General features: G+C 44.0%; 2 protein-coding genes across 2 annotated transcripts; one reads left to right on the top strand and one right to left on the bottom strand.

The window, feature by feature from the left end:
• Positions 1-2,402: 2,402 nt before the first annotated feature.
• Positions 2,403-12,166, bottom strand: LOC134186084 (U11/U12 small nuclear ribonucleoprotein 25 kDa protein-like). Its single transcript, XM_062653998.1, has 4 exons — positions 11,906-12,166; positions 9,969-10,065; positions 9,829-9,903; positions 2,403-2,887 (listed from the first exon to the last, which is right to left on the bottom strand). The coding sequence occupies exons 1-4, from the start codon at positions 12,105-12,107 to the stop codon at positions 2,767-2,769; spliced, it is 495 nt and encodes a 164-aa protein (XP_062509982.1). The 5' UTR covers positions 12,108-12,166; the 3' UTR covers positions 2,403-2,766.
• Positions 4,676-7,599, top strand: LOC134185521 (uncharacterized). Its single transcript, XM_062653324.1, has one exon. It carries the CDS (start codon positions 4,924-4,926, stop codon positions 7,597-7,599), a length of 2,676 nt encoding a protein of 891 aa, XP_062509308.1. The 5' UTR covers positions 4,676-4,923.
• Positions 12,167-17,120: the final 4,954 nt, after the last annotated feature.

Here is a 17,120-nt window from a genome sequence, read left to right as displayed (position 1 = left end):
ACACACACCGCACGCACGCACACACACACACACACACACACACACACACACACACACATTATATATATATATGGACCTCAGTAGTTACGCACTAGGCTGCCAATTAGCCATCTGAGTCTAGTATACGGATAAATTCCATCCTTCGGGGATGTTTTCTAGCAAAATCATAGATGAATTGATCGAGTCTATTTTTATGTCGTAGTGAAAGTGTAGCTAGGCGAGACTGTTACGTCTTTTCTGTGCCATTGTGAAACGCAGGTAAGTTTTAAGTGGTCGTAGTCCACTGATGCTCCGCTCACAACTATAGTGGTTGCTGTTTGTGTACATGCAAGTAATTCTCAAAAGTGTATTTACAATTGGAAAATACGGTTCATCTGTGCCGAATTCTAGAGCTTGCTACGAAGTTCAGAGCAAGTTTTTTAGTCTGCCATTGGACGTTCCAACATACCAGCTCCTCGTCCAAAGTCGCAAGACTAGATCCGCCTGCTAGACTCTCCTAGGCTCTTCCTCTTGTCGTTTCCAAAGGGAGTCTGTACGCATAGCTAGAGGAACAAGGCTTATAGTCCAATCACTGACTTTTCTGCGTTTCATAAAGTCCTTCCCTGCGCATGCGCAATTGTGCAAAGAAAAGAAATCATAAGCCCTCAACAACATTTGAGTCTAATTAGCTAAACACTTACTATGTTTGACCAAGGAAGCGATCTAGAAACGGAACGACAAAAAAATAGTTCTTCTATAGCACTCGTCTATTGTCTCTGTTAGAACATTACGTGGTTCCTTTGCGGAAAACGACGAGATAAGGATGGCACACAGTCACCTAGAAGGCTACGGTATATACAACTTCATGAACCTTGTCAGCTGCATATTTCAACTATCGGTCACTGATCCGCCACGTTATCCCTTCATGAAATGCTGCAGCCCGTGGAAAGTCTATGTACATACGTCTCTTTATATTCTCTGGAATCTTTTTTTATAGAATTTCTATCAAAATTCCTCAAGACACACCCACTGGGTTGGGGAATTTGTAAGTGAGTAGCCAATCCCTCATGCCGTCTGATATCACATTTCGTTAGCGTTTAATTAAGCTGCACCTGCATGCATGTCATCGTCTTCTTTGGTCTTCCATTCAATACTTCGGGGAAACGCAAGCAAAACAATTTCTAGTCGCTGAGGGTGTCGTACGTTGCCATCTACAAATCGTGGTATTTGCACTCAACGAAGGGCGACCTGCAAAGCCAGGATTTTCGTAGGTTGCGGTCGACCTTTGGTAAGCTCTGATGCTAGACTTTTAATTAATTTTAAGATGCCTAGACTCTGTGGTAGGCTTTGAGTCTAGGCAACTTCGAAGGAGAAGAACTGGAAAGAGTCGACCTGTTGTTTGTAGACTTGGATGACACGTGTCGATACATACAGTTGTTGTTGCAGTATGTTGCCGGTATGTATTTAGAGCTATATCAATAAAGTTCTTGTGTTTGTATAATAATAATATATATAATAAGTCACCGCCGTGGCTTAGTGGATAGCAACAATGGCTACCACTCAGGCCCGGATCCAGATGGGGATCCAGGGGTTCAGGGGGTTTCAACCCCTTTTCCAATAGGCGTGGTTCAATAATTTTATATAATTTCATTAGAAAAGAGAAAATTAGTAATGCTATAAATAACTACTACCAGGTCAACCCCTCTTTCAAAAATTCCTGGATCCGAGCCTGCTGGCACTCCATGGTTTGGGGGTTCAAACCCCAGTGACGACAGTAAATTATGAAATTTGTCTGTTTTCTCTTATGTTTCTCTAGCTTTGGCCATAATACTATGACTTGTTTCAGTCGCTGGTAGGTTACTGTGGTCTGGCGAACGGTCTGTTGACGATAGCGTTCAGTACTTTCCTGGTGGTCAGTGATATCCACTAGGCGGTCACCGCACAATCTATCGAATTCGGCTAGTCATTGATCGCCGTGTCACAGAAACGTGTACCCCGCTGGGCTCACCTGCCGGGTTGGCCGGTTGCTCAGATGGGGGTAAAGACCTCACTTGCCCATCATGGAGGGGCATATAACGACACACATATTGAAGACAATGGACGACCGAAGAAAGTCGCACTGTCGTGATTTGCTATTTTCTCTCTATTAACTAATCCATAGCTTGGCTAGCATATGCCATGGAGATGTACCAAGTATATCTGTTTATAGACGAATAGTACTTTAATAATACAGGACATTATTTCATGCCATTACAACCTGCTAACGAAAACAGTGCTTGGATCCAGTCGGATCTTGCCTACAGTCATGTCTTCTGTCTAGACAGTCATGATGGTCTATGTACCTCAGACTCAGGGTTTGCTTCCGGTGCTTACGAGATACCTAACGAACCATAATAACATTATAGTGAGAAGTACCGGACAGCTGAGCAGCATATTATACAAATCTAAATCAACCACGCGAGACTACTTTGCTCAGGCAAACAACGGGCTGCAATTACCGCTTATAGATAAAAATTTGTGTTAATTTACTCGGGAACGAGAATGTCAAATACCCGGGACTGTCTAGACGAGATTTAGCTATACATACGGGGACAACCTATCCAGAATTTTGTGTTGTTCTTAATTACTTACCCCTGCTAAGAAAGGGCTAATCAGCTAGTATGCAATAAATAAGAAGTTATAGTAAGTCTTCCAAGATATTCTTGCATCTTTTCTATGACTCTTTCTTTGTGTCTGCTAACCAGCGAGACTGCAGTCGCATAAGTTTCATAAATATTCTTCGTTGAGCTAAAGATCCTTCCAAGTCCTGCGACTGTTTACTTTTGCCAAATGACCAACACTTTTGCTTGGAGCTTTTGGCGTCAGGCGTTTGAGGAAACGAACCTCGCTGCCACTTTGAATACCATAACTAAAGAAAATCAAAACATACTACAGTGTAACATACACACAATCAATGCAAGATCACAAAATCAAGACTAAGAGAATATAGTCTTAATCATTGCAGAACTAAGACGGAAGAGGAAACCAGCAAAACAAGAAGCTGAACATTAGAAGAGACTAGACAAATAATAAACAGACAAGTGCTGCATCACCGAGGCAGCAGTCAACAGCAGAAAGAGTCCGTAATGCTCTAATTATGAACTATTTTGAGTTACAGCAGTCAAATTAAGCACTTCTAGTTATGTTCTTATGTACACACAAAGATAAATAGTAACAGTATAGTAGTCCATTGTTATTGCTAGTTTCTGATTTAATCAGACGTTGTGGACATCAGGAGCAACAACAGGTGTCTGTGCTTGAACTGTCTGATCGGCCACAGGGTGTTGTTGTTGATGGCTCAATCCCAACACCAATGTCGTTAATTAACATCATCTCGTGTTTCCTATTCTCTTTCCTTTGTTTAGCTGCTTCGTCATATTCTAATCACCCTTCGTTTTTCCCATAATGCGTTCCAGAAACCTTTTCCAGCCTTTTGGTAGGTAATAAACTCTTCAAGAACACTAGCCACATCCACCCTTCTTTTTCATTGTGACACACTACACGTTCTTGGCTCAATAGAGTCATTGGCGTTTACGATAACACAAGCTCTCGAAAAGTTTCTGCAAGAGATTTTGAATGACAGGAATCTGATGTATCTCTATATATAAAGGAGAGGTGTCTGTGTGTCTGTCTGTCTGTCTGTGTGTCCGTACGTACGAGCGTCTCTCGAAGACGGCCAGTCCGATCTCGGCCGAATTTGGCTCGCGCACGCCGAATTCATTCAGGTCGAAAGTCAGACTGCGGTCGTCTTCCTGACTTCTCCCACGACGACGCCGTTTCCCGCCGATCGCGCTCGCTTCCGCTCGCGCGTGAATATCTCCAGAACGGCGCATTGTGTCTCCACCGAATTTAGACTGCCCGTTCCCGACGTCGGACGGTACGCGCCGAGCGTGTCGTCTATTGCCGGCAACGTCGGGAAAAGGAAGATATTCTTGCTGATATCCGGGTCTCGAAAAAATACGCACACAGTCGTTTGCCGGTCTGCGACCGTCGAAGAGCTGCCGTGTTTGATGCACCTGTTCCCCGAAACGCCAGCAACGTCTTCGAAGAGACGACGTTCAGCGGGACTGTCGACGAGTCGGCATTCGTTGTATACGGGGAACGGATTATCCGGGTAAGTATTGCACGTGACTTCAACTAATCACTGCTAATAGCTGCGCAATATAGGATTTCCAAGTGTTTGCGTCGTTTTTACAATGCCTCCGAAGAGACGAAAGACAGTTTTTTCATCGGCAGCTGCAGCCAGTCAAAAACGGAGACGTTTAGAAGAAGACGAAGTAGCGAGACGGCAACGTTTGGACTCCGGTAGAGATAGAGTGGCGAGAGCGCGTGCTGAGCAAGGTGAGGCAGCTAGACAATGGCGACTAGACAGCGACAGACACATAAGCGCTACGGCTCGCGCGAACGAAAACGAGTTAGACAGACAGCGACGACTTCAGATTAATCGTGATACCACTACTAGAACTCGCGTAGATGAACACACTGTAGCCAGACAAGAACGATTGGCCGCCGACCGCAACAGAACTGCTGCAGCGCGTGCAGCGGAAGATGAGCTAGCCAGACACGAGCGATTGGCCTCCGACTGCAACAGAACTGCTGCAGCGCGTGCAGCGGAAGATGAGCCAGCCAGACAAGAACGATTGGCCGCCCACTGCAACAGAACTGCTGCAGCGCGTGCAGCGGAAGATGAGCTAGCTAGACAGCGACGACTTCACAGTGATCGAGAAAGACATACTGCAACAAGAGTGCGACAGCAACCGAATATTCCACCAGCTCTGAACTATGATGCAGCACAACCTCCACTTCCGTGTTGTATTGGCTCGATGACAAACGTGTGTGTCAACTGCGGCGCTATGAAGTGGAAAGGAGAAGCACCTGGTATGCTGTCCTGGCCCTTGCGGTCGCATGGACAAGCACTCACCCTGCATGCGAGATGGAGCATGCACGAAACGTTACCCGAAAGAGTTTAAAAGTGATACTCAGAGCGGCCATGATGGTTATCCATTATATCGACGACGTAAACCCGATGATTGTGGCCATCAAGGAATAAAGAAGATCAAAGGTAACGATGTCTGTATAGACAATCGATGGGTAGTACCTTACTCTCCCTACCTCTGCCGAATGTTTGCCTGTCATATCAACGTAGAGCTTTGTACAAGTGTCAAGTCTATCAAGTATGTCCTAAAGTATGTCAACAAGGGCAGGGACATGGCAGTTTTTTCGCTAGAAAAAAACCAACCTATCGATGAAATAGATCTGTACCAGACAGCAAGATACGTCAGTTGCAGTGAAGCTTGCTGGAGAATACTGAACTTTACCATTCACGATCGTCATCCAGCAGTGACAACCCTTCATGTCCACCTACTAAATGGGCAGAGGGTTGTTTACAATGATCAAAATGCTGTTGCTCTTGCTCAACGTCCACCTAAAACCACGTTGACAGCTTTTTTTGATCTCTGCGCTCGGTATCGTCCAGATCTTGACCAGCTTGCTACGCCCGACCAGAGGTTTGTTCAAAATTTGCTTTATGTAAATGTGCCCGAGTACTTTACATTTCATTCAGGCACCAAAACCTGGAACCCTCGAAGGCTTGGCACAGCTGTTTACAGTGATGGTCAAATAACTTCATTTAAAAAAAGTGAGGTCATTGGTCGAGTGTACGCCGTGCATCCTAAGCAACAGGAATGCTTCTTTTTACGCCTTCTGCTTCACCATAAGCGGGGACCTTGCTCTTTTGATGACTTGCTTACGATTGATGCACGGAAGTGCCAGACTTTTCGCGAAGCATGTAACTGCATGGGTTTGTTGGAAGAAGACTTGCATTGGGCCATGGCCATGCAAGAGGCAGCCATGCGAGCCGGAGCATCTACACTACGTGCTCTGTTTGCTGTTATATTGACCACGTGTGATGTTGCTGACCCTCTTGCCATATGGTCTGCATATCGAAATGATATGACTGATGACATACTGCATCAGTGTAGGAGGGAAGCTCGACAGCCTGACATGGACTATAGTGATGATATGTACAACGAGTGTCTCTTTCGACTACAGGAATTAGTACAGCAGATGAGTGGACAGAAACTTGAAGAGTACGGACTGCCGCCTGTAAACAGGGGACATGAAGACAGACTGACAGTTGACCTACTTAGAGAAAAATCTTATGACAGAGAAGCACTGCAACAATTTGTAGACGAAAATGAAACGAATTTGACGATTGACCAACGCAACATTGACCTTCGCATTACAGATATGGTGGACCATGGGCAAGGAGGGATTATTTTTATTGATGCCCCAGGTGGCACAGGTAAAACCTACCTGATTAACCTTTCCCTGGCACGCCTCAGATCAAGAGGATTTGTCGCCCTTGCTGTCGCCAGCAGTGGCATTGCGGCACAGCTACTATCAAATGGGAAGACAGCACATTCAACATTCAAGATACCGCTTAATCTCATGACCACAGACCTTCCTATGTGCAACCTCAAGCGAGGTTCATCAAAGGCTACACTCCTACAGGAATGTACCGTTATATTTTGGGACGAGGCAACCATGGCTAACAAACTAGCTTTTGAGGCTTTAGATCGCACATTACAAGACCTAAGGCAGTCCTCAAGACCATTTGGCGGTATCTTAGTTGTCCTGTCTGGGGACTTTCGTCAGACATTACCAGTCATTCGAGGAGGTACACGTGCCAATGAAATTGATGCCTGCATCAAGTCATCACATTTATGGCAACACGTAGAAACACATTCTTTGACAACTAACATGAGAGCTTATCTCTACGGTGACGCCAACGCTGCTGAGTTTGCAAGTCTCTTGCTGCGAGTTGGGAACGGTCATATACCGGTAGTTGAAGGACGTCATACCATCTTCATTCCAGAAGATCTTGGCACAGTTACCGACTCTCCTCAGACCTTGATAGAGCGAGTGTACCCAAACTTGCAACATCACTACCAAGACTTCGAATGGCTAATGCAACGAGCTATTCTCGCACCACACAATGTCTTCATTCGTGATATTAACTGGGAGATGCTTCAGCTGTTTCCTGGAGAGATAAAGATCTATAAATCAATTGATACGGTCAGAGATGATGATGCAGTACACTATCCCTCGGAGTTTCTTAACTCCCTGGAACCTGCTGGTATGCCTCCTCATAAACTGGCTCTAAAGGTGGGAATTCCTCTAATGGTTGTTCGAAATCTGGCTCCTGGGATTGCAAACGGCACACGTCTTATACTAAAGAGAATGATGAACAACTGTCTGGAAGCAACTATTGCTACTGGACCGCATAAAGCCCAGGACGTGTATCTGCCAAAGATACCACTAATTCCCAGTGATACTGGACTACCATTTGAATTCAAACGACTTCAGTTTCCAGTTAAGGTCTGCTTTGCTATGACTATTAACAAGGCACAAGGGCAGACCTTAGCTGTGGCAGGGCTAGATCTACACGAGCCATCCTTTAGCCATGGACAGCTTTATGTTGGCATTTCTAGAGTTGCCTCCAAACATGGACTAACTTTCTTGGCAAAAGAAGGAAAAACCAAAAACGTAGTGTACCAGGAAGTGCTGTCGACAAGATGATCATCTTTATATTCACTGCAGGCATTCATGGCCAACATCACCTATGATGCTGGCCAACAGCGACTGAACCAGGGTTAGCTTAGAAGAGGTTGACTGTTAATAGGAGTGTGCAAGCACTCCATGACATCTCAGACTGTGCCTTTGCATGGCTGTAAATTCAGCCCAACTGAACAATCAAGACACCGCTTTTAATCATGCACACATGGTCAATTAGATAAACATTAATGACTAACGACTAAACAGACAAAACACTACAATAATGCACTTAAAGGTAGGTAGACAATATGTATCACACAGCAACAAACAGGACAAAGTAGACCGCATCAATTTCTCAAAGAGACCTATGCTGAAGACATCAAGCAGGTACATAACGTTCAAATACCACCGGAGCGAGAGCTCCAGGTTGAGCATGTCTTCACCAATTTTTTGAGCCAGTATATGCCCTGACCTCCACGTGGTCTGGCTTGGGTTGCACTGACAAGGGCATAAGTTAGTGTAATTGGTTTGTGCTGTGATTGCAACTTTTTTTTTGCACAGGGATGATAACCAACACTCTAGACCAGAGAGTTTGGAAATCTACAAAGATCTCTCTATACAAACTGTACGTGACTTGGCTACACCCCCTCTGCCTCTCCAACCATCAAACGCATTTTTAGATACTTTCTGCTGTAATCTCTACGTATAAAAGCGACCTGTCTGTCTGTTTGTGTGTTTTTCTGTACTGTCTGTCTGTCATTAATAGCAAACAGTGTCTGCAAATCAATAATTTGTGTGATTAAACTATTACCCGGGTGTTGTCCCCCGGGTGTTGTCCCCCGGGCGAAGCCGGGCATTGGAGCTTGTCAACAATAATTGTTTAGGTTGAGTCTACAAGTCCAAACAACTAGTGATTATTTCTGATTATATAGAGAATGGCCAAAGCGTACCAATTGTCTTAGAAATTATTGCTGAAACAGCACAGACAGAAGCGTTTTCTTCAGTATTATCCTCCTCACAGTAGCTTCCTTCACAATGACCTTCAACATCAATGGTACTGCTGCCAAGAACAATACTTGGCAAGTTGGACAAGATGCAGGTCTGTCTGTGTCCAAGAAACTCGTTCAATCAGTTAAAACACTTGCACATCTTCCAACTGCGACCCAATACATTGTTGTGGTCGTTGATATTTTTGTATTCCCCTTTCAGCTTCTTTATTTTCTCTCTGCATTCAGTTGTTGTTTTTTAAAACACTGTTTCTGTCATCTTCTCGCTATTTCTTCAAACACCTGTGTGTTTCTTGTCATGCCATTGAGCTGGTTTTGCACGCTGTCATCTCCCCATTTCCCAATGAGTGCCATCACCTCTTCGTCAGTCCATAGTAGGCTTCTGCGTCCCGCCATTGTTTACAGACCACGTGATTGACTTGTATTCCAGACCCTGCGCATCTAGCAGAGATGTTGATGATAGCTATGGATGTGTGAATGCAAACCAGGGCCAGGCATGGACGTACGGGGGCTGTGTCAAGCCCAGGACACAATTTAGCAGGCCTCACGTAATTTCCCAAATCCCACCACATCCTTAGCAGCAGCTGATGGTCAAGTCATAGCCGGTGGCGACAACTGTCCCTGATATTTCAACTCTCCAAATGCAACTCTCTAATGATTGAGCTACAGACGACACACACACACACACACACACACACACACACACACACACACACACACACACACACACACACACACACACACCACACACACACCACACACCACACGCACACGCACACGCACATGCACACGCACACACACACACACACACACACCACACACACACACACACACACACACACACACACACACACACACACACACACACCACACACACACACACACACACACACACACACACACACACACCACACACACCACGCACACGCACACGCACATGCACACACACACACACCACACGCACATGCACACGCACATGCACACACGCGCACACACACACACACACACACACACCACACACACACACACACACACACACACACACACACACACACACACACCACACACACACACACACACACACACACCACACACACCACGCACACGCACACGCACATGCACACACACACACACACACCACACACACATGCACACGCACATGCACACACGCGCACACACACACACACACACACACACACACACACACACACACAAAGAAGTGTGTATGCATAAAGTCACAACTCACTCATGTAAAGCCATGGCATCCTCAGTCAGTTTCTGATTGTCAAAGTACAGATAGTACGTTTTCCATATGCGTTGCCTAGACAAAAATATGCCTGCTGATTTAGTAACCTTCAGTGAATCAGGATACTTTCATAGCATTACCAGTTGATGTCAGTGTGCCTCGATAAGCTTCTGTCTATTGCACAACTTATCGACTTTTTCAGATCCAAAACTGTGCCCTCTCGCTGTACAATAATACCTAAACGTAAATTAATAGAAACCAATCAAACATACCATAAAAAATTTATTCTTAGTATGTCTAAATTGACACTAATGCTAATGAAAAACAGTAAGCCTACCAAAACACGTGACACGTACAAATCACACAATATAGAAATTTCTCTCAAAAGCAGTTGTTTACTGTAAGTAGTTTCATAGCTTTACAAGTTGTCTTTTTCCACACACTCATATATTCATGTGCTCAACCACATGATGCCATGACACTTTTACAAAAAGTGCAATGCCAGCACATGGTTGAGCATGTGAATACATGAGCGCGTGAGAAGAGTACTGGGTACAAGTCTACAGTTTGTCCTGTTTACAAACACAACGTACATACAAAGACAAATCCACTGACTCAGCTTATGTATACCAACTAAATCATAGTAACTATAGTTAGAAACTCTGTTTGCACATGCTCAGCAGAAGAATAAAGCAGATTGAAAGTCAAATCTGGAATGTTGTCAAAACACAAATACATAATTTATTCATTTATACACAGTGCAATCGAATGAATCCCTAGCCTCGAACTTCCAGACCAGAGAGCATGCAAAGCATGCAAACTCTAGTCTGGACCAAGTCGATTCTAAAATGATTTCGGAAATAGCCTTCTAAGCCAATCAGCTCCTTCCAACCGGAATGTCGGTTGTAAATTCTGATTGATTTAGCAATACTTGGTTATACTAAGTGCACTAATGCTGATTGCGTGCATGTGAAATCCTCGTGGGCAGCTAAGTGCACGCCAGAACAATGATGAAGACTCTGGTGCACGCACACATCTTAGTCTTAGTTTCAGCTTCAGTTCTTCAATATTTTCAAGCTTGTAGTGACAGGACATGCACAGCAGCATGGCTAGACCATCACCTTTGACAACTGGTCGAGCGGTACAGTCTCGCCAGTCGAGCGGCTAGACTAGCTAGCCGTCTGCCAAAGAATCGAAGAGTCGTCATTTCATGCCATCCACCAAGATATCGCCGTAAACACTGCAGACGTCTCTTCTTTGTTTGTGAGATCTCATGACATTTACAAATGATATATTGATCTAGGTAAAACAATCCTACTCTGTTAGACTACCATTTAGCATCGCTTTTGATAAGTACTTCCGAAATCATTTTAGTATCGACTTGGTCCAGACTAGAGTTCGCACACTGCACTCTCTCTGGTCTGTAAATTCGAGGCTAATGAATCCCTTGCTACAATGTACTATCCTAGCTCTCACACTATCTCAGTCAATCAATAAATATACATAGATGCTAAAGATTCGTTTGCACTACTACAGACAATGCCCAAATATACCATTGGCATGATCTACTGATGCCCACTAAATAAAACAACATTTGCAAAATTAAACATATTACACATTGTCTAACATTGTCACATAAATCTCTAATTCAATAATCCAACATTGGTACATAGATAAAACATATACAGAAATGCATTCAGACAGCTAGATATACGAACATGTGCAAATGATGTATAAGCATCTGAGATCTTACATAACCAATAGCCTCAAAAATTTAGTAAATTTAATAAGTTTAATTAATAGTAGTATACATATAACTGTCACATATACCACCAAAAAGACAATTAATCAATTACTTGATTACCTAGTTATTAACACCATCAGTAATTAATTAATTAAATGTCAACTAAGTATCCCACATTCATTGCTTGGTACTAATTATACAAGAATTTGAGCGTTCTACTTAATTCGTTAATTAAATTAATAAGTTCTAAAGTCCAGCGGAGTCATATTGGCAGCAATAAACCCTAGAGTCGAGTAATTATTAGGCTTAGTTAAGTTCCGAAAAAACACTAACCAACACGGTCGCCATCAAACTTTCTCAACCAAACACGAATGGATTTGCCTATTTCCAATTCTAGCAGTTCCTTCACATTTTCAGTAGAGACAATGGGCGGTAGATCCTGAAGAAGAGGATCTTGTGTCACGATCTCTGCAACCTTTTCGTTGAAAATGATAACGGCATCCTTGTGCACCAAAGCACAATCGCTATCTGTCATGGCATAAAATCCCGTACGTAGGCTAAGGCAGCTAAGGATTCCTTTCAAAGCCGCGCGAGGTCCTGAAACATTTCAATAATGGTAGGTGCTTGAGCATGCGTACGCGTCCCTGTATGCTGTGACGTGGCGCAGTCGACAACGCCGCTTCTACTTTTAGTCTCGCGTAGCCAGACTCTTCCTCGCCTACATCCGCCGTTGGCAACCGTTTTTGCTCGCAGAGTTGTATTCTTGCGTAGCCGACCATTTTCGCCGCGTCATACTTCCGGGCGAGAAAGGTATTGAATTGTATTGCATATTAAATACCACAACCCAGAAAGGGGAAATTCCAATGACTGTTCGAGTACACTTATAATTAATTAAATGGGGTAGGTGTTGAGATGGAAATCGATACGGGTGCTTCCATCACCATCATGTCGGAGGACACCTACAGAAAATTGTGGCACAACATCAATGAAAGTCTAAGACCAACCCACGTAAAATTAGGGACGTACACTGTGCAGCAAATTCATGCAAGGGGAAGTACAATGGTACAAGTTCAATAATTATATGGAAACAAATCCAAGAAACTGTCGTTGGTATAGATAATACGGTTTGATGGGAGTACCACAAGTCTCTCGAGGAGGTATTGAAGAGACATGAAGAGGTCTTCAGGAAGAGCTACATGGGGCGTACTTAATACGAGGTGCATGATCATGTGAAATACTGGTAGACACCAAGGAGTGTCCTAGATACCGCAAAGCAAGAACGGTCCCATTTGTATCGAGGAACAAGGTGGAAACTGATCTTCGTCTATTGCTGCAATGCATGAACGAGGGATTATTGAGCCTGTGACGCAAGCTGACTGGGCAGCACCCATAGAGTACGTAGTCGTCCTGAAGAAAGCTAAAGAAACTGTTAGGTTATGTGGCGACTATAAACTAACAGTTAATTAACCAAGATGTGAAGCTGGGCAGGTACCGTATACCTAGGATTGAGGACATTTTTACCAAAATGATGGGTTGCACAGAGTTCTCAACCCTCCATATGTCACGAGCGTAGGTGTACACCACTTGAGGGATATCCTGTAATTCCCCATCGTACTTTTGAAATATTCTCGGCACTGCATGAGGCCACTCGAAAGGGTAATCGTGCGTACTGAAACAAGCCCAGCTCCTAATTGCGTGTGTTCACCATCCAGTATCAACTGCCGATATCCACTAATTTTTTGGTCGACCTAGATACTCATTGGCGGAAGGACAGAGACTGAACATCTGGCCATTCTAGAGCACGTTTTAGTACCTATCAACCAAGCAGGCTTCAGGCTTCAGGCTACAGCGAAAGAAATGTTTGCTAATGACTCAATCATGCAGTAGAGTGTATATACATAGGACATAGACTGGATGCGCCCGGGCTACACCACAACAAACAAGAAAGTAAAATCTATTCGAGCAGCGCCAGCTAGACCAACAAATGTCACGAAACTGAAGGCTTATCCCGTGCGTTCTCTAGCGCTAGTATGGTAGACTATGAAAGGATTGTCATTGTCAACAGTAGACTACTAGGACCATTGCATCAGCTTCTGCGCAAGGACAGCAAGTGCATGGCAAAGGACAAAAACCGAAGAGACGTCGTTTCAGAGATCCAAGAAGCTCTTATTATCAATTTATTAATGCAGGTGTTTATGCATTTTGACCCTAAACGACCACTGCATGGTTCTGTCCTGTGACGCATCGAAGTATAATCTAGAGCCGATAACCAGTGGCGTTGCGCCACGTTCCCTGAATCAAGCAGAAAAGGGCTACAGTCAGATTGAGAAGAAAGACTTGGCTTGCATTTTGGTGTAACCAAATTCTATATGTATTTATAGGGACGTACTTTTCAGTCGGTCGCAGAGCACAAACCGTTGCTAGCGTTGTTCAATGAAATAAATGCAACCCCAACACAAAAGGCAGCGATTATTCAATTAATAATGAAAGATGGGCTTTGAAGTTGGCTTCGTACGATTACAGAATTCACGTCCCAGCCATGCGGATGCATTGAGCAGACTACCACTTCCGGACAAGCCAAAGCAGGCGTCTACTCCTGAAGACACTATCTTACTGATGGAGACCTTGGACAAATCACCGACGACCTCGGTAGACATTACAAAATGTATGTGAAAAGATCCTAATTTGTCTCCTTCACACCTAACGGCTGCTCTGGAAGGTGAGCAAAAGAGCTAGAATCTTAGACAAGACGCCGATACGAACTGCCTGTGCACCAAGGATGTGCATGTCCTCTGTGGAGCGAGGATACTGGTACGGCTATGGGTCCCACCTCAGAAAGGAAGTAGTACTGGAATAACTCCACGACGGCCATCCCAGACTTTCGAAGATGAAGGCATTGTCGACAGCTCGTGTGTGGTGGCCCAGGTCCGTATACTGCTTCCCCGACGTAGGGGCTTCGGAATTTTTAAAACGAGCTTCTGTGACGTCATATCAATGTCACGTAATTTTAATTGATATTAAACAGCATACACGTACATGTACTTACAACACTAGGCTTAGATAACGTACTTCACTTAACTAGTAGAACAGTTTCCGTCGTTTAAAATAGTTGCTTTTTGAGTGTACGTGAATTCAACTCCAATCTTCTGGGATGCAAACGTGCGTATAGATGTCTAATATTTCACTAGTTCAATATGTAGCGATTGGTGGAGAAAACGCGTAGGTTGGATTCGGTGCAAATGCAATCAGAATTTGGAGAGAAACGTAAGCGCTAGAAGAGCGGCTTCAATCGGCAAGAAATCTTTTTTTGATCGTTGGAAGCGTGCGTAGGACAATGACACGTACACTACAGTCTATAAGGGACTAGAGCGGGCGTGCATTCGAATGACTAGAAAGGTGTAGCGTTCGCGTCGTCAAGAAATTATATGAGGGAATCGACACCTTGAGAGGGAACCCCATGTACTCTGGAGAACTCCGGCCACGTCACCGTCGGCCTGTACATGCATATGTTCGACGGGCGCGAGCCGAATTCGGCGGATATCAGACCCGCCGTTTTTTAGAAACGCTCCTACATACGAATACACACACAGACGAGACAGACAGCTCTCCTATAATATATAGATAGTCTAAATGGTCTTGTTTTTGTAGTGAATGCTGATGAGTGCTAAAGACGTCATTCTTTCCTGACTCGTGGAAGCTAACAAGTAACCGTGAATAGTTTCAGCTAGTGCGCTAGAGCTCCGCTCACATCTAGGTACAAGATGGAATTGGTAGAATTCAGGCTATCTACAACAGAATGCGAATATTCGGGAAGCTAGTTGAATCAGTATTTAATCACAGCTGTTGTTGAATTTGGCCTTACATCCTTCGCCATCTGCATACTTCAGTTCCAGCAAATGATTGGATTTCCGATATAGTTTTGTGACGGTGCCGTATGCCTTGCCATGCAGTACATTTCAATTACGTTGTTGCTAACATTGGCTAGTCTGGGGGTGCATATCGCAGAAGGCACAAGTCCCAAGAGAGATGTAAAAGTGATTGCAAGAACGGACAAGAAAAGTTCGGAATCATGTGCTCAAGAAATATAACTACCACATTGTTTTTGAAGTACTCAAAAATGAACTGTGCAGCAAAGTTTTTGCAGTGTTTCTGTCTTTCTGCTATTCTTGACATACTTGGACTATTGTACATATATATATATATATTGTACATATATATACCCCACTTCTTCTGCTAGCGTGACAGACTGGCGGTACACTGGCAGGAAACCTTCATCAACGTTTCTACGCTTTTTCTATATACACAGCCATTACCTTTTGACCACTGCATGGGCTTCGATGATATCCAACGCCCTATTTTGTAATTTTATAGTTAAATCTGACGGGCGTGAGAGATACCCGGTACCGGTATACTATCAGGAAGAGTCTTATACTACAATGAAATTTCTTTATAGGTGCTTAGATATATTCTTTTAGCTAAAGTAATGAACTGTGATCCTGTGAAAGGAGAAGCCCTTATACAAGTAGACATCGGCAAGCGGGGGTGCGTTCTCACCCTCCTTACCCCAGCCTACGGGTCTGTGGCGTAACACGGACCGAGACATAGAGAATTTAGTGCAGACTTGTTATAATGCCAGCCACAATCCTCCAATAGCCCCACTTCATCCGTGGACTTGGCCACCACAACTCTGATGCATGGTCACGTCTTCATCTAGATTTATGCAGGCTCTTACCAGGGATGCATGTTTCTTATCATCGTTGATGCACACTCAAAATGGCTGCACGTGTACCCGATGAAAACAACTACAGCAGCTACAATAGAAAGACTGAGATGTAACCCACAGCTTAATGGCAACTCAATTGTATTATCAATGGTACTCTTTCAGGCCCGGATCCATAAATATTTGAAAGAGGGAGTTGATCTGCTAGCAGGCATAAAGCGTTAACTAATTTTATCTCTTCTAATGAATTTATTTATTGCTAAAGTTTGACTTCTAAATATAATCTGCTAGCCTGACCTGTAGTATACACGTATGTGAAATAATGCAATCACCTGTAGAAAAATTTACAAACCAGGAGCACTGATTGGGCAGTTACGTACGAAAGTGGTCCACTGTACTTTTAGTGCGCACTATAAGTCTTGAGTAGTCAGTCTAGAATGTTCAAAGAGGTAGCAAAAGCAAAACCTTACTTCAATCTGACTAGACATAATGTGCGCACAAAGGTATAGCAGCCACCATGTACATAACCACCGGCGTAGGAATCGGGGGATAGGGGGCTGAAGCCCCTCGTTCACTGTAGAAATTGAAATTTTTCGTGCCACTAACTTTTGCAAATCTGTTCACTGTCTGGCAAGCGAGGTAGTTTTTGCTTACTCATGATGACATCCACCCCACCCCCACCCCCACTCGTGAACATCTCCCTACGCCACTGTATACAAATTTTCTTACTATCTGGGTGCAAGACTACACACTCTCTTCCTTCTAGTTATCAGTGGCGAACCAAGCCTGTGGAAAAGAGGGGGTTACAACCCCTAACCCCCTGAACCC

Source organism: Corticium candelabrum, chromosome 10 (genome assembly GCF_963422355.1).
Source record: "Corticium candelabrum chromosome 10, ooCorCand1.1, whole genome shotgun sequence".
NCBI classification, from domain to species: domain Eukaryota; kingdom Metazoa; phylum Porifera; class Homoscleromorpha; order Homosclerophorida; family Plakinidae; genus Corticium; species Corticium candelabrum.
Note: the sequence above shows the minus strand (reverse complement) of the source record. Positions and strands in the feature narration are given on the sequence as shown.